Here is a 23,252-nt window from a genome sequence, read left to right as displayed (position 1 = left end):
GGTTCAGCCCTGACAGCTGCATGGAGCCGCCGCGAAAGGCGATTTGCTATGCTTCCCAAATGCTCCTTCCCGTCAGTTCGCACACGTGGGAATCTTCTCATCTTGGCCTTGGTCGTAAGGGGCTCCCTGGCACCTTTTGTTGCTCGGTTTCCGGAAGATCAGCCTTGTCTGGATTTTTCTCCCTTTTCCTTTTCCTAGGGTTTCTTTTCCCACTCTTGGAGCTGGCAGCCCTCACCCCCCCCATCCCCCCCCCCCTGCCCAAGAGGGACAGAGCAACATTGTGGTCAACAGCTGGCCACGGATCTGAAGTCTGCAGGCCTAGAAAGTTTGCTCGGGGGGACTGAAGGCCTGATCTGTTTCTTCCTCCTTCTCCTTCCAGACGAACGAGCCGTGCCGGAGGAGAAGGTCCTGCACTGCCAAAGCCCCGACTGTGTCGACAAGCGGAGAGCTGTGAAGGTATTCGGCTGGCGCTCTTGTGGAGCCTGAGGCTTGGGAGCTCTGGAGCTCTGGGAATCCCTGTGAGGTCGTCCAGCCGTGGAAAGGAGGGCATTCTCCCCCTCCCCAAGATGGTCTCAGCGAAGACATCCAAAGGCCCAGGGCCATTTTTTGGGGGGTGGGGGGCAGTGCTCAGATCTAAAGAGGCAAAATTATGAGCTGGCTTAGTGTGGTGGTTAAGAGCGTTGGACTAGGAAATATGAGACCCAGATTCATATCCTGCATGGCTTTTCCAGACAGAGGGGCAGTGCCGAAGCAGCTGGAGAAGAGGGGTGGGTGTGCAGGGGTTGCCAAGGCAGCTGCTTTTCTCTCCCCCGCCTTCTCAGGCCTTCCTTGGGGGGGCTTTCGGCTTCACAGCCATTAAATGGAGCAACTCAGTTGCAGAGCTGAGTCTTAGAGGCCTCGGAGTCCAATTCGGGAATCAAACCAGCCTACGAACGCCAGCCTCCAGGGTGACCTGGGGGTCTCCCGAAATGGCGTTTTCTGGAGGACACGGAGGGTGGGCTCCATTGGCACTCTACCCCTCGGAGGTCCCCAAATCCCCAAGGCTTTCCCAGCCTGGAATTGGCGACCTCACCCACCATCACCTGCCGTGGTTCAGGGGGGACCGGACACCTGCACACCCACCCCAGTGGGACCGACCCACCTCCTTCCTCCACCGCCCAGGCGTCATGCGCATGTCCTGCCTGAGCGAAGAGCAGCACCCAAGAGACTCCCCCCTTAACCTAATTGCTCCTTAATGTAAAGCCGTTAGAGCCTCTTATTCCCTCCCCCAAGCCCCCCTCCCCCCCCCCCCCAGCCCAGGCAGACGGCTTTGTTCATTCCGCACGATTCTCTAAAGGGATTGTCGCTCTCCAGGACTGGGTTCCCGGAAGGGCATATCCCGTTTTTTGTTTTCATATGGCCTGTTTCTTTTCCCCTCCAGGACCGTCTTGAAGTTCAGGTAAGTGCCGGGGAACGTTCTCCTAGCAGTGTCAAAAGCAAACCGGTTTTCCAGATTCGCTTCCTCCTCCTCTTTCTCTTGGGTCTTCCTGACTTTGCTGTCTTCCGCGGTTTCAGAGCACTGGGGTCGTTCGTTTGGGAGGGGCCTGTTGTGGACCTCTTGCAGGGCAATTCTAGCTTGGGTTCCGTCCTTCGAAAACCACCAAGTTGGCAAGGGGGTAACTCTGCTCTGGGTTGCAACAGTGGCGTCTGTGGTTGAAGGAAGAGAGCAGGCATGATGTCCCTGCTCAAAACACAGATGTACCCCCCCCCGTCCTGGTTGCATGGCAGGGTTCTTAAAACCCCGTTCTGCAAGTTGTTTTTCATAGCTGTTCAGCGAATGAATCCTTCCTCGGAAGCCGAGAGGAAATGCTCATTCCAGCATGATTTTGGCTAGCACCTATTGGCTAGCACCTGCGCCGTCATTGCCTCTGAGCCGCATTGCAGTTCTTGGATCGGTTTTTAATGGTTTCGAAACGTTGTTGGTTTTCTTAAAAGAAGAGCAGAGTGTGTGGATACAGGGCCACAAAGCTATGTAGTCTCTGTGGATGAGGAAGATTTCTCTCTCTCTCTGGGACTTTTTTTTAAAAAAAGAGTAAACAGCAAGATTTCCTCCCACCTTGGTTAGGGTTGGCTGATTGGTCATTTTGACAGGCTGGATGTGGATCCAAACAATGGTTGTGGTTACCAGGACCGAAGGAGTGTCTATGGAGGCTTAACACCTGTCAATGCCTCTTTGTCACCTGTCACCACCTTCTTCCGCTCCAACGGTGTACGGCAGGTGTGTGTGTGCAGGGAAGGCCCTCTGAGGCTGACCTACAAGGGCAGGAAAGCAGGCCTCTTGTGAAGTGTGCTGATCCCAGGCCAATTCAGGCTTTCAAGGTCATAAAATCTTATCATCCTGCAAGCTTAAGGTTTACCCGGGGTTGGCAGAAACATATACCTTTGCTCTGGGTTTTGGTGGGTTTGTTATTATTGTTGTTAAGTTCTGTTTTCAGCTCACGGTGACTTTCTGAACATCCAGCTCCGTCTGTGGCCATTCCTTTCAGTTGTTTGTAGGGTCAATCCATGAAGGTCTTTGTTTCTATCTCTCCATCTTGTTGTTTGCCTACTCTTCTTCTGCTTTCTTCCATCTTGCCGGGCATAATCATTTTGCTAATTTATTTCTCGCACTCCTTATGTGACCAAAGCATGAGAGAAGTTTGGTTCAATTTGGTCCAGATCAGATTGATTTGTTCTTCTTGGAGTCCCTGGTATGGTCAGTCCTGGTCTCCAGGTCCGTAATTCAAAGGGATCTCTCGTCATTCTTTCAGGCTTCCTTACGGTCCAGCTTTCAGGTCCATACGTTGCCACTAGCACAAAACACTGCTTTGGCAGATCACCCACAAATATGAAACTTCTTATAACCAGCTCTCGGGAGAATCCTCAGAAGGGGATAATTAGCCGATGCAATTATTTTAGAACGTTTTGGAGTGTTACCCCTTTTTATCAAGCCTGCAAGAATCTGCAGGTGGGAAAAGTGGAGCATGTTTATAAAGTCAGGGAAGAGGGAAGGGAGCTGTCTTTGACACTTCATATCCAAACAGAGTGTGTGTGTGTGTGTAGGGGGAGGGGTTGTTCTGGTACCACTGATTGGCAGAGAGTTCAAGGTACTAGTAAGGCTCTCCTGCTTCTTGCAAGGCCTAATGAACTTATGAGATTCTTTGCCACTGATTGTTCTGACGAGGACCGGCACAGATGGCTTAAAAAGAAAGAGGATTAGAGAAATTTGCAGGTGGGAGAGTTCTCTATGCACAAGGCTGCCAGTCTCCAGGGGACGGCTGGAGATTTCTTGGGACTACAACTGATTTCCAGGCGACACCTGGAGAAAACCTCCGCCTTGGGAACTGGATTATGGCATGATCGCCAAATAAAGTCCCTCGCTTCCCCAAAACGTGCCCTCTTTAAGCTCCACCCCCCCCCAAAACCTCCAGGTCTTTCCCAGCCCCAGGGGATGAAGAAAAGGGAATCCCACCTTTCTGGGTTTCTCTCCAAAGGTTTGCCATGGGTTGGCAGAAACAGATAGCTGTGCTTTGGGTCAGGAGTCGTCAACCTGTGGTCCTCCAGGTGTTCATGGACTACAATTCCCATGAGCCCCTCTCATGAGCCCCTACCAGCGTTTGCTGGCAGGGGCTCATGGGAATTGTAGTCCATGAACATCTGGAGGACCACAGGTTGACTACCCCTGCTTTGGGTCACTAGAGGGTTTTGCCCAGCAGCACTTCCACAGGCAGCCACAAGAGGGCAGGGCTTGCCAAGAATTGGCCGGCTCTGACCCCAGCATCAAGGCCCGAGGAATGGTGGGAGAATCTGGAATGATGGGGTGGGTGTTTTGCCTTGGCGTGTTTCTAGGAGGAGATGCAGAAAAATGCCTCGCTTGAGTCTGAAACTGAGAGGGCTTCGAGGAGATGAAATTCTTGCCCCTCCCCTGGATGCAATTCCTTTGTGCTGCTCTGGAAAACAAGGGAGGAAAGGCATTTGGGGTATTGTTCAAATGGGTCCAAACAAACCACCAAAAGACCCAGATACCTTATTTGCAGTCATTTAGACCGGTGCAATAAATGCTGGGGCACCAGAGTCATTGGTAAAATGTTGATATATTAGTGCCAACTTGGTGTAGTGTTTAGGAGAGCAGACTGTTAACCCAGCGAGCTGGGCTTGATTCTGCGTTCCCCCACATGCAGCCAGCTGGGTGGCCTTGGGATCGCAACTGCACTGATAAAGCTGTTTTCACAGAGCAGTTCTGTCAGAGCTCTCTCAGCCCCACCTACCTCACAGTGTGCCTGTTGTGGGGAGAGGAGGGGAAGGCGATTGTAAGCTGCTTTGCGACTCCAGGTAGTGAAAAGTGGGATATAAAAACCAACTCTTCTTCTTCTTCTTCTGAGATATAAAAACCAACTCTTCTTCTTCTGAGATATAAGAACCAACTCTTCTTCTTCTTCTTCTTCTTCTTCTTCTTCTTCTTCTTCTTCTTCTTCTTCTTCTTCTTCTTCTTCTTCTTCTTCTTCTTCTTCTTCTTCTTCTTCTTCTTCTATATTTGTTTAAAATCAAACCACTCCAGTCTTTAACAGAGTACAACATCAATAGTGGTGTTTTATTGTGAAATTGTCTTGGTTATTTTTTTTTCATGAGCACCGTTTTAGGGCTGGAGAAACAAAAGTGTTTTCCTAAGTAAAATATACGACCCAGCAATTGAAACCATTTAAAATTAACTCTCCGGTAAGTCTTAGACTGAATGAAGGTCCCATTTCACAGCACCATGTAAAGTGTGTCTCTTGGTGTGTGTGTGTGTGAACATCTAGAAACCAAATTTCACACAGATTTAAACCCCAGCATGGTTTGGGCTTTTGACAGTCAGCTCCCTTTGGGTTTCACTTGGGAGGTTTTGTGTGTTGTCTGTGCAGGGGGAGGGAGGGGTGATCACATTGCACAGGAAAACCCAGCTGCAACAGCACATCGAGAGCGCGTTATGTGTGCGGAATCAGCAGCCTGCTCTCCTCCTTCACGGGGTTGCCACCCTCCAGGTAGGCCCTGGAGCTCTGGAAAGGCAACTGGCCTCCAGGCCACGGAGATCGGCCTCCCCCGGAGCAAATGGCTGCTTGGAGCGTGTGTGTTGTGGTTGTGTGTGTGTGTGGGTCCCTTCTGGGCAGGTCCGCTCCGCCCCGCCCGTCGCTCACCTGGCGCTCCGTCGGGGCCTTGCTACGCTCCCTCTCGGCCGCTTGCCTGTGCTGTGGCGCGGCTCGGGAATGGTTCGCTCCGGCGTCGCGCCTCTCCCCGGGCGGGAAGTGGTAGGTTCCGCCGAGCCTCCTGCTCCGGCTCCGGCTGGCCGCCCTTGGACGTGGCTTTGTCTCCGCGCCGTCTGCTGCTGCTGCTGCTGGCCGAGGCGGCGATGCGGCGTCTGCTGCGCGGCTGGAGCCTCCTGCGCCCGGCTGCGTTGGCCGTCGAGGGCCCCTGCGGAGCGAGGCGGCGATGAGGCAGCGCCTGGGGGACCTGAAGGCGCCGGGCGAGGGGCGAGCGACCCCCGAGGGGCTCCTCCCGCCCAGCCCCCTCCGCCTGGTGAGTGAGTGCGGCCGCCGGTGCGTGGAAACAGGGCTGGGGGCGCCGCGGCTGCAGCAGCCGGCCGGGGGTCCTTCCTCGCTCGAGGGGAGGCGCAGAACGTTGGGCTGTTGCCCGACTCTGGCTGGCAGCGGCGGCCGGCCAGGCGCCCGAGGGCTCCAGCCCGGGGCCCGTTTCGCCTCTCTCTCCTGCCAGGCGGCCTTTCCAAGAACACATCGGGAGCCGCCGGTTCCCCGAAGGCGCCCAGCCGCCTTGGCCGCGGCCCAGCCCCGCTCTCCGGAGAGCGATTTCTCCAGGCAGCGGCGGGGTCGGTCTCCCGGGAACCCCCAAATTGCAGAGGCGCCACTTCGGCAGCCGGGATGCGGGGGGCTCCTTGGGAGCAGGGGGGGTCTGAACTGGGACGGCGTGCAGGGCACCCAGAAGAGGATCAACACCCTTCTGGATCTTGGGGAAAGAGATTCCGCTTGAAGGTCTCTTGGAGGTGGGTGGGTGGGGGGTAATTAAAAGGCCTGCTTTGGCATAAAGGGGTGGGGGCCAATTTGAAGAACTTGCCTTATGTTGCCTATGGGGTTGCCCCTTTATAGGGGCGCAGCTGGATTTGGGTGTATGGAACCAGAAAGAAGAAATCTTGGGACCACACCCCCCCCCAAAAAAAAACCCACCAGGCTAAACGGTACCAGCTGACCCCCTGCCCTGCAAGCCACATTTCTTGCCAATGCTCTCAATGGTGAGGAAGGGGCACTTTGTACGTTCTCAGAGACCTGGCCTCCCTGGGAGCAGATTCTGGAGCCCGCGTTGGGTAATCACTGCTGGTTCTAACTGAATATTGCAAGGGGGGAAATGTAGAGGAAGGGCGTTTTGTTGTACCCACTGGACTCCGTTCGGTATCCTTGTGGTGCCAAGAACAGGGGGTGCTGGGGAAGAGGGCTGCCGTGTGCTCCGGTGCTCTTTCGTGGAAATGTAGCCGTGGGGCTTTTGGTGCGACAGGGCCTGGTTTACCATATTTGGGACAGAGTTAAGGATCTTTTCTCACAGGTCAGAACAATTAATGAGCGGAACGGCTCGTTCTCCCTCTCCCAGCCGAGCGAGTGGCCTGCTTTAAGCTCGCGTTTGAACTCTTGGCCCTGCTGCTTGGCAGTGCTCAGTGCAAGGCCCACGTAGACGAATGTGATTCCATAGAATCATAGAGTTGGAAGGGACCTCAGGGGTCATCTAGTCCAACCCCCTGCACTATGCAGGACACTCACAACCCTCTCGTTTATCCACTGTCACCTGCCACCCCCTTGAGCCTTCACAGAATCAGCCTCTCCGTCAGATGGCTCTCCAGCCTCTGTTTAAAAATTTCCAAAGATGGAGAACCCACCACCTCCCGAGGAAGCCTGTTCCGCTTTAGATGTGCTAAAGATTTTAAATTTAGATGTGCTCAAGATTTTAGATTTAGATGTGCTCAAGATTTTAAAAAGCCCAAAGAGGTGCAGGATCATCCTTAGAACAACCTGGGGTAGGTTAGGTTGAGAGAGACTGGCTAGCCCAATATCACCCCACTCAACTTCACGGCAGAGTGGAGAATTGGAACCCGGACCTCCCAAGTCCTGGTCTAGCTAATGCACCTCTCCTTTCCTCTCTTGGCCCCACTCATGTGATGAGTTTTGTACATTTTATTTTGTACTTTCTTATCCTGCCGTTCCTCCAAGGAGCTCAGGTTAGCGCCCTTCCTCCATGTAATCCTCACCACAACCCTGTGAGGTAGGGCCATCTGAGACAGAGTGGTTGGCCCAAGCTCCCCCAGCGAGCTGCCGTGGCAGAGTGGCCATCTGAACTAGAATCTCACAGATCCTAACCGCCACGCCACGGGACAGCAGGGCCCTAGGGTGCTTTACCTGTTGGATGAGGCACTGCCTGCTCCCTGGTGGGACTGGTGGATAGGGGACTGAAGGAGCCAAAGAGCCCCAAGTTCCCAGCGAAGTCTACCTGGGACCGAGCAGCCTTGACTAAGTGTAGGATGTCCCAGCCAGCATCTCTGCATTGTTCCAGGGATAGGACGTGTGCTGCTGTAGAGCAGGGGTAGTCAACCTGTGGTCCTCCAGATGTCATGGACTACAATTTTCATGAGCCCCTGCCAGCGAATGCTGGCAGGGGCTCATGGGAATTGTAGTCCATGGACATCTGGAGGGCCACAGGTTGACTACCCCTGCTCTAGAGAGTTTGCTGGCATCTCCGTGGGAGGCTGTCGCCTGGCTGCAGGAAGGCACTCCCGGAGACCCTGGCCAGCCATCCCTGGTGGGCTTCGTCAGGGCTGCTTTGTTTATCAACGTTGGGAAGGGTCTTCCTTATTCCGTCGGACAAGGAAAGGAGGTGCTGGGAGTCCGTCTGAGTCCGCAGGGGTGCTCCCGGCGGTGTCTGACCCGTCTTTTTGACCTTGGCCGGTCACCGCCAGGTCTGTCCCCTCGGCCCTTTGGGGCTCCGTCTTCTGGCGGCTGCTGCAGCAGGGAGCGGTGACGCAGCGGCGGGGGAGAGGCCGGCTGCCGAGCCGTTCATGCGAAGGTTGCAGCCCACACGGCTGTCTGGCGGTTTGGCTGCCGGCTGCCTTCGACAGCGCCCTCCCCCCAGCCCTGGCCTCGGGGAGGTGGTGGAAGCGGGAGCCTGAAAGGGGCCTGGTTTTGTGCGATTTGCGGGGGCCCAGCAGTTGTGGAGCCCCTCCGGGACCCTGCCCCTAATAAATTGTGGCTGGCTGGCATTCGGATGAGGGTCGGGCCTTGCCGATTCCGTCCCTTTGGTTCCTGGCCAGGACGTTGCTGGCCGTCTTCAACATTCCTTTTGCACAGGGCAAAATCCGACCCCCTGGAATATTGAGTCGGCCTGTCGGATTAATTGGTGGGAAATCCTTTAAAAGGTGCGCTGGATTTGCTAGGCTGCAGATGTTGGAAGATTGTTTTGCTGTTCCCTGGGCATTAGCGCCAAATCCATAGACGGACGTGCTTAAGCTTAAAAAGAGGCATTCTTCCTTGTCTGCAGCACTGAAAGGCAAGGAGTAACTCTGCCTGAGATGCCACCTGCAGGGACCAGTCTGGGCATCGTGGAGATCTCAGGAAAGCATATCTCCCAGTTCTTCAGAATTATTGTTTTGATGCATGGTGCGCTGGAAAGAGGTGGTGTGAATTGGCTGCCCTCGGGGGGTACCGTTTTGGATATTTGGCAGGGAGTCAGCCAGATTTTGGGACGAGGGTTTCCTAGGCACAGAATCCTGGTTCTGCAAGGTATTGTTCCCATCACCGCTGCATCGGGTGGCTCTTGGCCAGACCATGACCGCTTGCAAGGTAGGGAGAATCTTACCAGCCATGGACGGTCGTCATTGGCGGAGAGCGTGGAGGTCATCCGAGCCCTGAGGCGTCCCTTCCACAGGTCACCCTGTCCCAACTTGTTGGCTCCAGGTGCAAAGATTTCTCAGCTGGGGATGAAGTGCTGAGTCACTCCTCCTAAACTTTCAACACACACAAAGACCAGGGTAAGAGGCAGGAAGGAACACGGGGCTTGTAGTGTCCAGGAGAGAGAGCAAGTGCCCTTTCTTTGGGCAAGCCATTGTAATAACTGGTGGGGTCCAGGGAGGTGGTGTCTCTCTTGTGCCCAATTTCTCGCTAGGGCAGAAAGACCAGTCAAAACCAGGCTCTCTCACCTCCCCCCACCTCCCAGTTGTGTGGAAACGGTGACCGAGAATGCACAAGTGGTTTGTTTGCGTTGACCTCTGGGCATGTGCAGAGTTCCTCTCCCAAAAGGCAAATTCCTCTTTGTAAAATCTGCTCCTGCTCAGACACAGTGTTTTGTAGAATATCTCCTAGCTCCGCTCCCCCCGGACAGGCTTCCTTGGGCGGTGGTGGGTTCTCCATTTTTGGAAATTTTTAAACAGAGGCTAGATAGCCATCTGCCGGAGAGGCTGATTCTGTGAAGGCTCAAGGGGGTGGCAGGTGACAGTGGATGAGTGATAGGGTTGGGGGAGTGTCCTGCATAGTGCAGGGGGTTGGACTAGATGACCCAGGAGGTCCCTTCCAACTCTGTGATTCTATGATTTACCTGCTGAGGGTTCTGCTGTTGGGGTTGGCTTCCCTGCATAGTTGCCTAGGGGCTGATGGGGGGCACAGAGGGGGCTGACTCTCCCTTCGCCCCCGATTGCCATGCAAAATGGTGATGCCACTCAATTCGTTGCTGTTTGCTTTGGCAAAGACTTTCCGCTCCATGCGTTGGTTTGACGTGCTAGCATGGGATGTGCCATGCTGGCACGCACAAACCGTTCCAGACGGGCAGGCTCCCCTCCTGCCCCGATGTAATGGCGCATTCCCCCAATGCAAACAGGGAGCAAGAAGGGCTGGGCTGGATTTCCCTTCTTTCTGGCCAAGAGGGTAACCCGGCGTCTCAAGCCAGTAACTTTTCCCACAATCGCAGGCTGAGATGAGAGATGAAAGAACAGCGAGAGTTCAGCTTGTGTTCTATTGTTACATGATGTACTCCCTGGACCGAGTCCAGGTGTAAGAAAACGTGCCAGGGCTTGGGACCTTCCCTCAACTCAGGCCTTACTCACGCAAGCAAGAAGCTGTCTTCAAGTATTTAAAAGGGTGCCATACAGAGGACGGAGCAGAGTTGTTCTCTCTTACCCCGGAGGGACAGACCAGAACCAATGGGATGAAATTAATGCAAAAGAAATTCCGTCTCAACATCCGGAAGAAGTTCTTCACAGTCAGAGCGGTTCTTCAGTGGAACAGGCTTCCTCGGGAGGGGGTGGGTTCTCCATCTTTGGAGATTTTTAAACAGAGGCTGGAGAGCCATCTGACGGAGAGGTTGATTCTGGGAAGGCTCAAGGGGGTGGCAGGTTACAGTGGAGGAGCGATGGGGTTGTGAGTGTCCTGAAGAGTGCAGGGGGTTGGACTAGATGACCCAGGAGGTCCCTTCCAACTTTATTATTCTATGATTCTATGAAGTGCTCTTGTCTGGACTGCACTGCTTCAGAATGCGGATGAATGCCCAGTTGGAGCACTCCTCACAGTTAGAAAACCGGCGCATCAAGCTAAAAGCGAGAGAGCGGAACCTTTCTCCCTGCCGGGCTTGTTTTCTACAGGTAGGGAGCTTTAAAAAAAAAAAAAAAGATTCAGAGGAACGCAGCTGGAATGTAGGATGTCCAGCCCCGAAGGGGTGTTTCTCCAGCTCAGCATTTTACCACTTCTTTCTCACGCCTGACCTGGCCTGTCCTTATGCTGCCCTGGCCATGACCTGTGTGAAGGGCCTGGATAATTTGCCTTCTCTCTTTTCCTGGCTTGGCGAGTCACAGGCCTGGAAACCCGCCATTTTACCTTTGTCTCCACGGCAGTAACTGTCCGGATCCCCAGCCCTGCCTGGCACGGGAGATTAGGTCTGGCGCGGTCTCATGATGTTGCCAGAGACGCTCAAAGGGGTTAAGAGGCTGGTTTCAGTCGGCGTCTCCTGAGAGCGCACCTTGAACCTGAAGTAACTTCCTGGTGTTGATTAGCCTCCCTGAACGGCCTGCCTGCACCGTGGTAGGCCCCATAGCAATCCTCAGCCCAGCGTATTAGGGCTGCCATCTGGCTCAAGCTGTTCTGGCCGGACCAGAATCTCAGCCAGCTGTCAAATTTAGGGGAAGCCACACCAGTGAGCAATGCCGGTGGCGTGCCGGCACACGTGGCCGAGCTGTCATTCGCAGGGAGATGGCTGCTGACTTATGGTAGCACACAGGTGTGCTGCCGTGTGAGGTGTCGTCCCTCGGCAGGACTCTGGAGGGGACTGGCATTGTTTCGCCGAGGATTTGGGGCGAAGAGGCCCGTTTGAAGGCCGTTCTGCCAGCCCTTGTGCAAGTGAGCCAGACACGCCAAGGCAAGGACCGTGGCTCAGTGAAAGGATGATGGTTCACCCCCTTGAAGACAAATGGAGCCACCTTGGTGTAGTGGCTAAGAGCAGGGGGCTCTAATCTGGACAGCTGGTTTTGATTCCCCGCTCCTCCTCCGCGTGAAGTCAGCTGGGTGATCTTGGGCCAGTCACGGTTTTCTTACAGCTGTTCTCACAGAGCGGTTCTGTCTGAGCTTTCTCAGCCTCCCTACCTCACAGGGTGTCTGTTGTGGGGAGAGGAAAGGGAAGGAGATTGTAAGCTGCTTTGAGACTCCTTTGGGTAGAGAAAATCCGTATATAAAAAGCAACTCCTTCTCCTTCTTCTCCTTCTTCTTCTCCTTCTCCTTCTCCTTCTCCTTCTCCTTCTCCTTCTCCTTCTCCTTCTCCTTCTCCTTCTCCTTCTCCTTCTCTCCTTCTCCTTCTCTCCTTCTCCTTCTCTCCTTCTCCTTCTCCTTCTCCTTCTCCTTCTCTCCTTCTCCTTCTCCTTCTTCTTCAGTAATATCAGGACTCTCTCAGCCTCACCTCTCTCACAGGGTGTCTGTCTTCTTCTTCATCTGCTCATCATACAGAAGGCCCCACGTCCAGTCCTTGGCCTCCTTCCTGGCTACTTGGAAGGATCAGGTAGCAGGTGATGAGAAAGACCTCTACCTCAGACTTTGGAAAGCTGCTGCTAGTTGAGTAGTCAATACGGATCTTGATAGACTCCTGCTTCAGTTCACTATGAGGTTGTTTCTTATGCAGCAGTTCATCAGCTGCCCGGCGGCAAATTCTGAAGCCAAGATACATTAAAAACGTTTACAAATTTGCTCTATCAGCCCGTCATCCACATAGGTTCTCGCAATCTGGGCGGACAGGCTGAGAGGGAGCTACATTTGATGCGGCAAACGTGCTATTTTTTTCACGGAGTAAAATAACTCTGCACATGTCCTGGGGCTTTCATCCCTTGGTCCCCGAATGTTTGCAAGCATACGTTAACACTAAATGCTTTTATGCGCTGTTGGGTTTTATGCGCTCTTATATCCTGCGTTTTTTATTGGCTAGGTTTTTAATGGCTTGCTAATTTCAACACTTTTCTGTTTCTCTGCTTTTTAATCTCGTCTGACTGTCGTGACCTCCCCGAGGCTGGTGTCTAAAGAGACGGCACATTTTCTAAACAAAGTGCAGGCAGGCTGTGGTGCCTTCGCAGAGTGACTCAGCGTAACCTGTTTTGGCCCTGTAAAAATCCTCAGATAAGGGTACCTCTGAAGCGTCTCAGGTGAAAACAGAGCCGTGTTTGTCCAACTCAATTCCTGCCCTGCGGATTGCGGCCCGATCTTTCTGTCTGTTTATGCGCGGCCAGAGGTTTGGGTGCTGTAGGCGGCCTTGATTGATTTTGCAATCGCCTGCCCTTCCCTGGCTGGAAAGTCAAGAGGCCGTTTGTGTGTTTGGCCGGAGGTGTCCCGGGGAAGCAGAATGTCTGCCAGTCATCCTGACGCGGCGCAAAAGGTGCTCAGCACCTGGCCGAGTGAGCTGTGACTCACAAAATCTTCTGCCGTAACAAATACATTAGTCTTCAAGGTGCCACGAGAGTCTTGGGTGTTTTGGTCTGAGGCCGCTGTGTTTTTGCACATGCCGTTATGCGTGTGTACAGTACACGCCAGTCCGTTCCCCGCTGAGATTACAAGGAAGGAGTTCAGCTCAGAAGAATAACCGTTCCAGAAACTCACACAATTTGACATTTTAACATGAAAACAACAGGCAAAATCAGGAAGGCGGGTTTTTGTTTATACCCTGCCTTTCTTCCCAAAGGGGGCCCAAAGTGGCTTGCAGCAGTATTCTACCTCCTTGCCTTATTATCACAACAATCCTGTGAGGTAGGTTCAGCTGAGAGACAGTCTGGCCCCCCAACAACCTTCCATGGAAGTATAGGGATTCGAACTTGGGTCTCCCAGATCCTAGTCTAACACTCTAGATCAGGGGTAGTCAAAATTGCGGCCCTCCAGATGTCCATGGACTACAATTCCCAGGAGCCCCCCTGCCAGCATTCGCTGGCAGGGGGCTCCTGGGAATTGTAGTCCATGGACATCTGGAGGGCCGCAGTTTGACTACCCCTGCTCTAGATCCTAGCTCTATGTCCTAGACGGAGATCACACCAGTTTATCAGACCGGGGTGCTAAAAATACAGGGATGGCCAAATTGTGTCTCTCCAGATGTCCATAAACTACAATTCCCATATGCTGGCAGGGGCTCATGGGAGCTGTGGTCCATGGACATCTGGACAGTCACCATTCGGCCACCCCTGAAACAGAGGGCATTCCTGCTAAATTGAACAAAGTAGGAGTCCAGGGACATCTTTAAGACCAACAGAGCATTATTCAAGGTGCAAGCTTCCATGTGCAATGCGCATCTTCAGACAAAGTCATGAGAATCACCAGGTAAGAAGATAGTAATATAGCAGCACATTGTCCAACAAAGTGGGCCATTCCACGAAAGCTCACGCCTTGAATAAAACTTGTTTATTTATTTGGATTTTTATACCGCCCTCCCCAACGGCTCTGGGCAGTTTACACAGAACGTTGCACAAAATTACATAGAACATTATAACAATCGGTCCGGTAACAACCATAGCATAGCATAGCATGAACAAGAACCCTGACACATCCCTGGGGAGATCAAATTGTTCTGTCTGAGGAGGGGGGAACGGACCGGCAGATGTTCAAGCAAAGGTTGGATACACACTTTTCTTGGATGCTTTAGGATGCTTAGGGCTGATCCTGCGTTGAGCAGGGGGTTGGACTAGATGGCCTGCATGGCCCCTTCCAACTCTATGATTCTATGTTTTGAGTCGGTCGACCTCAAGCGAATGCCTGGTGGAGGAGCTCCCTTTTGCAGGCCCTGCGGAATGGTGGTTCTCAAAGGTGCCTCTGGGCTGCTCCTTCAACACCCCTGACCCAACACAGCTGACCCAACACAGCTGACCCACCTGAATCCGTAAAACAGGGACAGTGGAAGCCAACGGCGGAGACATGAAAGGAGCGCAGAGGGTTTAGGATCATGGAAGAGGAAACGTGGACTTGTTTTTTTTCTTCCCGGGCCCGCCCTCCCCTCTCCTTCCTCTTGAAAGGATAATTTTGGTAATACCTGCTGAGTGCCTTGAACCCTCCCCGAGACGCGGCTGATTGACAGTGTGTGAAAACAGGCTGACTCCTTGGATCAAAACAGTAGGAAGCTCACGTCTTGCCTCCGAGATTTCCCTTGAGTCATCCGGCTGAGCCTCGAGGACAAAACATGTGCAGACAGTGGGCCGGCTGCCTCATAGCCCCAGCCTAGACGTCAGCAGGGGGAAACCGCCTGAGGCAGCGGATTTCCAGGGGGGGAAAACATCCCGCCTCCTCCGGTTGCCAACTCTGGGTTGGGCTATTCCTGGAGATCGGGATAGAGTTTGAGGAGCAGAGGGCCGTTACAACAACCCTCCAAGGCAGCCGTCTCCTCCAAGGGGGACTGAGCTCTACCTGTTTGGGGATCACCTGTGAGTCCAGGTAGCCTCCAGGCCACCCCTGGAGGTTGGGGACCCTTTGAGTTTCCGGGTCAGCCATCCTTCCTGCAGTTTTACCTGCATGGAAGGAAAGTCTGCTGAGGGGGTCTTTGGTTTTGTTAAATCCTGGTGACACCTTCTGGGATTGGAAGTAAGTGGGAGGGGCACCACACGTGTTTTAAAATGTATACATTCAATTTATAGACCGCAACTCACTATGACGTCTCGGGGGGGGGGGCGCTGGGTGTGTGTGTGTGTGGGGGCTGCCTCTAACTCTCCCCGTATGTCTTTTACAAATAGCATCTCAGTTAAATAAAGTGTTCACGGGGAGGGGGAGATTTCTGTTTTGGAAAGGACCAAGGAAACGTTAGGGGAATAGTGTCCTGGCTTCAGTGTATTCATAGAATCATAGAATCATAGAGTTGGAAGGGGCCACACAGGCCATCTAGTCCAGCCCCCTGCTCAACGCAGGATCAGCCCTAAGCATCCTAAAGCATCCAAGAAAAGTGTGTCTCCAACCTTTGCTTGAAGACTGCCAGTATTCCGTGGAAACAAATTAATGTCATGGCAGGATCAAGGGCTCTGACAAATCAGATGTCATCTTGTTGAAGGACCACAGAGCTTCAAATCCCCTGATAAGAGATTTTACGTGGTTGCTGTCCGGGGTGAATTCTCGAGGAGGGGCTTCCCTGGATGAGACCTGGGAAGCAGAAACCCCTCTCCCCACCCCTCCCTTATCGCTTTACTCTTTCCTTGACTTTGCTTTAGCTTCTTGCTCACCTACATTTTCCTTTCTGGAGCTGCTGCTGGGAGAAAGTAGATTCAGCCAACTACCACCTCCATGAAGCTGCAGTTTTAGGTTGGGGGGGGACACAGCTGGACTTTGGTCCTCTCTCTCTCTCCCACCCTCTTTCTCCCCCTCTCCCACCACCGCCATCTTCTCTCCCACCCCCGTCTTCCCATCACCTTTGTTACCCCTGAAGTGTGGGGTAGAGTAGGGGGTGAGGATCAGACTGGAAAGTCAGGCAGAGAAAGGGGAAGAAGGGAACACGGAAGGCAGACAAAGGAAGAAGGAAAAGCAGAGAAGGACAAAGAGAAGAAGTGAGCCAAGGAAAGATGTGAGGGAGGAGGGGAGAAGGTCCCTGGGAGCATGGGTGCAATTGGCCACCAGGTACGACTTGGCCGGTCTCCGGGGCTGCTTGGAGCTCCACGGCAGAGATTGCCGGCATTCGTCATGGCCTTTAATATACGGTCGACGGGCCTTTAATAAAACGCCATTAAAACAAATTATAGGACTCGCACAAGGTTGATGGGTGCCTTTCGGCATCCGGGAAGGCTGTTTCTCAGGGGCTACAAACAACAACAAGGAAAAACCACCCCTTCCGTCACATGTGCAGTGAGAAGGAGGCTGCCTCGTTCTTCTCCTAGTGCCTGGGCCAAATCGCTGCTATTCCTAGATTCTGTTCCCTTGTTTGGAGTCGGGTCCGAGGGTTGCCGTTTTGTTTTTAAAGGTCTTTTGGAGGAGGAGACATGACCTCTCCCCGGCTCTGCCTGCCTGGGAGGAGACCATGGATGTGTGCGAGCAAAGGGATTCATTGTTTTGCCTCGAGCCCTGAAATATAAAAACAGTTTGACTGGGCCCTCGGTTGGCATCCCTGTGTGCAGCTCCACCATTATGCCTCCATGCATGAGAGAGAGAGAGAGGGAGAGGGAGAGGGAGAGCATTTCCGGAAACCTGATGCGCACGGTGCTGGTTACTGCCGCTGGAGCGGAGGCATGCCTTTGCCGGAGCTTGCAGCTTAATTTCCGAGGAGGGAGAGTCACTGGCAGAAAGCGGGGGCGGGAGAGAGGAAGGCGAAGGCCGAGGCAAGTACCTGCAGGCTGGCAGCTGCAGCCGCCTGGCCGTGCTCTGAGCCAGCCCGTCATTTGCTGCCTTTGTCTGAGGCCAGACTGGCAGGGAGCGGGCTTGCAAGCCCTTGCTCACCGCAAACCCCAGAGATGCCCCACCTGCTTCGTCAACCTCTTGTCACTCCAGAGATTCTACCCCGGAGCCCTCCGACGGTGGCGATGAGTCAGGCCGGCTCAGGGCCAGATTGGCCGGAGGCCCCGGAGCTTGGGAGCCACTTCTGTTTTCGCCACCGTCCCGATGGACCGGCCTGGTGGCCAAGAGGGCCTGGGGAGGCCACCCTGGCTGGAGAGCGGGTGAGTCCGGGGCCTGGGGGTTGCAGCTTCCGTGCTTCCCTGGACTGACCCTTTCCCCCCATAAAGGAGTTTCCCTGTTTGTTGTTGCAGGCCTTTGCGCCTTGTCAACATTTGCTTCTGCCGCGGTTTAAAAATTCAGCAGGGCGCTCAGTGGCAACTGCGGTTCTCTGTTGCTCCCCCACCCAGCTGCTTTTCCACGTCTCTCCTGGGAGCTCGGCTGGCTTGCTGTGGGCATGGAGCCAGAACGGCCTCCCACCCACCCTCGGTCCAGAGAAATCGGCCACCTGCCGATTGTCCCCTTTGTCTGTCCAGGCTGTGGGGCCGGCTTCTTGCTCCAGGCCGTGGGGCTGGCTGCTGTGTTGTCAGCTCCCCAACCCACCCCTTTTCTGGCTTGTTCCTGTAGGATCCTGTGTCTTCCGAAGACTGCAAATATTTACATGTTTGCTCCCTGCACAGGCGCAAGAGGCAGGAGGCTTTGGGGGTCGCTGCGTCCCTTGTGAACCGTCGGTGGGGCTGAGCTCCCTAGGAGCTTGTGTGGCTGGCTGGCCAGCCGCAAAACTCCCTGGGAACAGAGGGATGTAGGAGGGTGTTCTGGCAGCTGTCGCCCAGCCGTTCCGCAGCATCCCCCCTCCTTCCCACTCTTGCATCCGGCCAACGGACAGCCTTTCATCTGCTAGGAGGGGACTGCTTGGCCGTAGGAGCACAGATGGAAGGCCAGTCAGTTTGGAGTTTCTGGGAGGGAGAGAGGTCCTGCAGGCCTCGGTCCTTCTGGAGCACAGTGCATGCCTTGGAAGGGAGACCGCAAGAAGTCTGGGACTTTAGAAGAAGAAGTTGGTTTTATATGCCGCTTTTCTCTACTAGATGGAGTCTCAAAGCGGCTTACATCCGCCTTCTGGCAGTCTTCAAGCAAAGGTTGGAGACACACTTTTCTTGGATGCTTTAGGATGCTTAGGGCTGATCCTGCGTTGAGCAGGGGGTTGGACTAGATGGCCTGTATGGCTTTGAGGTCCCGTGGGAGTGATGTCAGTAGGCCAGACTTCCCTGTCACACCCCTGGGAGTCACATGTCCCCAAAAGTGACGTCACTGAGACGCTCCCGCCCTTTCCAATTGATCTTCACAGCTTTTTGTGATTTGGAGTTTGATTAAAAGATGGCAGCTGACATTCTTGCTTGGGCCCTTTTAACCCATGCCAACGCTGGTGGCGGGAGGTGCCAACAAGTCACGTCACGACGACCCTGCGGGGATTTCAGGGCGAGAGGTGGTTCGCCATTGCTTGGCTCCATGTAACGACTGCTGTTCCTTGGAGGTCTCCCATCCAAATACTAGTCAGGAGTGACCCTGCTTTGCATAGGAGATCTGTTAAGACCGGCTAGCCAGAGCGATCCAGCCAGCAATGGTTCCTTTAAATGGCATCCTTCTTTCTCAACAGTTTCCTGTGTACACTTTCTGTATTTGAACTATTTATATCCCACCCTTCAAAGGAAGCTCCGGGCGACGGCGCTGATTACAAAAAACCCAGACCAAACGCTCTTCCAAAACACGCTTAGCACAAACAAGAAAATATCTCAGTTTCACCCAAACCAACAATTTCCAGTGGATACTTCAATGAGCCAAATGCTCATTTTTTTTATAAGCTTCCACAACCAGCAGTGTCAACAGGAAACTTTCTGAAATGAGCCTTTGCCGGTTCTCCAAAAGCCACGGAAGGAAGGAGTCCGACCCCCCGGCCGGGTCCCAGGTGGCTGGTCCACGGTACTTGATCAGCGGCTGAACATTTGTTATTTGGTGCCGAAGCCAGCCGGGCTGCTCAACAGGACGGCAAAAGAAATTGGTGATGGGGAATATGTTGGCGGAGGAGGTATGTGTTCCCTAGGGCAGGGGTAGACAACCTGTGGTCCTCCAGATGTTCGTGGACTACAATTCCCATGAGCCCCTGCCAGCAAATGCATCTGATTTGTCACGAGTCTCTGATCCTGCGATGACATTAATTTGTTTCCGTGGAATACACTGAGGCCAGGACGCTATTCCCCTAACGTTTGCTGGCAGGGGCTCATGGGAATTGTAGTCCACGGACATCTGGAGGACCACAGGTTGACTACCCCTGCTGTAGACCCCGCTGACCTCAACTGACCACACGTCATTGCAGAGTGGCTTCTTATTTTGGAAATTAAGCCAATTTACAGATTCAAGCAGCCCTGAGGGATCTTCCTTTGTTGCCAACCACGGGCATTGTTTGCAGGCAGAGAGGTCACAGGGCACCCAGCAGCAGCTCCCCCCCCCCGCTCCCCAATCCTGGCTCTGCATTTAAAAATTACACCCCATCCCTGGTCTATGCCGAACAGCCTCCAGCACAACGCGGCCTCTGCTCACAATCGGAGGAAACGTTCTGTCTGCCTAGGCATTGTTCTGCAGGAGACTTATTTCCTCTGCTTGGCGAGGGAGACACCAATAGGCGAACGCTACCTCCTCTCCCCCCCCCCCCCCCCGCTTCTTCTATCGCCAGCCTGGAGACAGGGCTGTAGCTTCGGCCTCTGAGCCACCTCCTGTTTCTGCTGGTGGTTCACATATAGCAGGGGTAGTCAACCTGTGGTCCTCCAGATGTCCATGGACTACAATTCCCATGAGCCCCTGCCAGCGTCTGCTGGCAGGGGCTCATGGGAATTGTAGTCCATGAACATCTGGAGGGCCACAGGTTGACTCCCCCTGACATATAGGGCGGGGAGATAGAAGTCGCCTTTTCCTAGTGGCGCTTCTGTTCTAGCAGAAGGGGAAGGCTTCATGGTGGCATGGGGGGCATACAAACCATGTGGGCTGCCCCAAACAGCGGCAGGAGCAGGGAGCTGTGTCTTAGCAGGAGAGATTTGAGGACGGTTTTGCTGAAGAATTAGAGAGAGGGCAGTATTCCGGCAGCTGGGCAGACGTCAGACCTGGCTTTAAAGGAGCAGGCTGGAATGGCAGATATGCATGGTTTCCCACCCGTTCACTGGTCTTCAGTGGTTGTTCATGTAGCATTCCCTTGTCAGGGAGCTGTTTCTCCAGTGGGTGTGATGCAGGTGGTGCTGGACCTCATGCACAAGGAGCTAAGCGCTGGAGTAATGTGACTCAGGGTGCCTGGGTGTTGGAGGTGTTGCATTGCTCTAGACATGTCTGTGTGTGATCCACTTAATGGGGTGCTGACCTTCTGTTTCGTACCCCTCTTCCCATGGGTCTTCGTGGAGTCAGACACATCTCCAGGCCGGGAGAAGGAGAGTCCTCTGACGTCCACATCTGTGGTGCCAAATTAGCTGGCCATTTGTCAAAGGGGATAGAATTGTTTTACTAAAGGTCAGGGCAAACATGGGTGACTATACCAGTAAGCCGGGTAAGCCCCCTGGGCCTTGGGGGGAAAAGTGAGGCCTCGGTTCTGGAATCAGCAAGGGAAGATGGAATCCCGCTGGTATATTGGTTTACTGGTTGCATAGTTTCTCTTGAGGAAGGATGTTGAACGTCTGGAAAAATTCAGAGTGCAATCCTAAGCAAAGCTATGCCCTTCCAAAGTCCGTTGAAAGGGGGTGACTCTGCTCCGGATGGCATAGTCAGTCTGTCGATAAAGTGGGGACTTGTAACAGAGATCCGGTGTGCGCCTGAGGGGCTCGTAGGAAGGGACATGTTGCAGCACAATTAGCTCTTTGTGTGAGCTTCCTTGCCCCTTCTCGACTGTGTATTGCTCTTGTTTCAGTGTCTGAGTCAAACAGGACTCTGTGCAAACACACAGGCCGTGTAAAAGCTCGTATTTGCACAGGTTGCAGTGAAAGCAAGTGGAAGCTAGCACGTTGAAACATGCATTGGCTTGGAGTCCCTAGGGAGCAAGGCCGTCAGTACATTTTCTCTTATAACCCAGCAATGAAAAGGGCTAGATAGCTTTTTTTTAAAAAAAAATTAAAACTGGGAACAGATCATTGTTGCAATAGATCATTATAAAAGAAGTAGGTTTTTCTACCTGGGCTTTTCTCTACTAGGAGTCACAAAACGACTTCCAATTCCCTTCCCGCCCTCACAAAAAGTACCTTGTGGGGTAGGTGGAGCTGACAGGGCTCTGGGAGAACTGTGACTGGCCCAAGGTCACAATGCATGGTTCTTGTGGAAGCGGTGGGATTCAAACCTGCTTCTCTTGGTTAAAGGCCACCGTTTTGAACCAATATACCATGCTGATGATATAATGTTATAGGAATCTAGCTATTCCTGATTAAAAAGACCCCCCCCCTCCCAAAATTCTTGAATGGAGAGGAGAAATGACTGCCACAGGGACTCAGGTGGGGGAAATGGTGCCAATATGGTTAGGCCTTGCAAATAAATGTATTGTTGTTAGGTGCAAAGTCGTGTCCGACCCATCGCGACCCCGTGGACAATGATCCTCCAGGCCTTCCTGTTCTCTTCCATTCCCGGGAGCCCATTTAAGCTCACACCGACTGCTTCAGTGACTCCATCCAGCCACCTCGTTCTCTGTCGTCCCCTTCTTCTTTTGCCCTCGATCGCTCCCAGCATTAGGCTCTTCTCCAGGGAGTCCTTCCTTCTCGTGAGGTGGCCAAAGTATTTGAGTTTCATCTTCATTTGGGAAGGATTGCAGCAAACCTGGGGTTGGTGTGGGGCATAGAAGGTGAGATTGCTTAAGTGCTCCCCTACACAGGGGCCGCTATACTATAGGGAAGGTGAAACTGAACATCCACTCGGAGACAGGTACAAGGCAGCTTTGTGTCTTCCAGTCCCCCTTAAAGACAGACTGACGCTCCTTGGGAAGGGGACGTCCTTTTCCCCTCTGTTTGCATTCCCCGAACTGACAAGCGGCTAAAAGGGGAGAGCGGAGGGGGCCGAGGAGATGAGCAAACCCAGTGACCTGCCCGAGCAGCTGAGCCCCAGGATCAATGTGTCCTTTTGTGCCCAGCTCGGTTGTTCTCGCCGTCTTTAATTACGGGTCAAAATGCATGTGGAACAGCCCCCGAGGAGGAACCTAAGGAGTTCTGCTTGCGTATACTTTCCTTGCTAGAAACATTTATGCATGCGATCGACGCTTGTGGGTTTTTGTATCCTCGGCTTGCCCTCCTCCGGCAGGGAAAATGAGGTTTTGTTTCAAGAGGCCTGGAGAGCCAGCGAACGCTGTATAGGACATTGCTTTAGTACCCCACCCCACTGTGGGGCAAGGCACGGGTCTGCACTGGCGGGGGACCCGAAGGAGGACAAGAGCTCTGCAGAAGAGGAGGTGCTGGTCTCGGTCCCTTTCCTCTCCCTCGCAGGAGATGGCTCGTGCTGGAATGCCCCTTTTCTCTGCCACTCTGAAAGGCACCTGTCGGTTTTGAAACAGGCCTGGAGAGCGACCTGCTTTCGCTTTCTGACAATGGCTCCTTTCCCTTTTTCTCCCTCCCCGTGCTCCCAGGTATGTCACCACGCCGAGTGCCAGCAGCTGAACCACAACGGCCCCCTCCACTTGTGCGAATCTTGTGACGGACGCTTCCACGGCGCCATGCATTTTGACGGCCACATCCGCTTCGACTTGCAAGGTGAGCCTGGCCGGGCTGGGGGTGCGTGTGTGTGTTTGTGAGTGTCACAAAGGTTCACGAGCAGGGCAGAGGCCTGGCCCTGGCTCCCTGGACACCCCCCCCCCCAAGGAAACCTTGCTCCAACCCAGACAGCCCTCCAGCCCAGATGTTAATCCCGTTAAAAGCAGTCCGGAAAACACCCCAGATCAGTTTCGGTCTCTTTGTAGGGTGGCGGGGCCAACGGGTCAGAGGGCTTGGCTAGGTCTTGAGAGTCATGGAGTCATAGAGTTGGAAGGGACCTCCTGGGTCATCTAGTCCAACCCCCTGTACCATGCAGGACGCTCACAAGCCTATCGCTCACCTACTGTCACCTGCCACCCCCTTGAGCCTTCACAGAATCAGCCTCTCCGTCAGATGGCTCTCCAGCCTCTGTTTAAAAATGTCACCAGTTGTTGACTCTTCTTGGGCAGCAGCAGCTTAAAATTGCTCCCTGGCCGCCAAAAACCCAGGTTTGGTGGGAGGAGGGGTGCGGGCGTGGCTCTGCATCCCCCCGCCTCCCCCT

At 53.7% G+C, this 23,252-nt stretch overlaps 1 protein-coding gene across 7 annotated transcripts in view; it reads left to right on the top strand.

Moving 5' to 3' along the window:
* Positions 1-23,252, top strand: part of PLEKHG5 (pleckstrin homology and RhoGEF domain containing G5) — a 68,103-nt gene that overhangs the window by 18,075 nt on the left and 26,776 nt on the right. For 3 of the 7 annotated variants that reach the window (XM_077312760.1, XM_077312758.1, XM_077312761.1), the window contains exons 2-3: positions 380-456; positions 22,588-22,711. In XM_077312760.1, coding sequence (XP_077168875.1) covers positions 380-456; positions 22,588-22,711 — 201 coding nt within the window. Of the gene's footprint in view, positions 1-379; positions 457-1,306; positions 1,439-5,303; positions 5,572-16,652; positions 17,177-22,587; positions 22,712-23,252 lie in introns of those variants that run through there. The other 4 variants (XM_077312764.1, XM_077312762.1, XM_077312763.1 and 1 more) reach the window with 4 other exon arrangements.

The sequence above is a fragment of the Paroedura picta genome, chromosome 15 (assembly GCF_049243985.1).
Source record: "Paroedura picta isolate Pp20150507F chromosome 15, Ppicta_v3.0, whole genome shotgun sequence".
Taxonomy (NCBI): domain Eukaryota; kingdom Metazoa; phylum Chordata; class Lepidosauria; order Squamata; family Gekkonidae; genus Paroedura; species Paroedura picta.
Note: the sequence above shows the minus strand (reverse complement) of the source record. Positions and strands in the feature narration are given on the sequence as shown.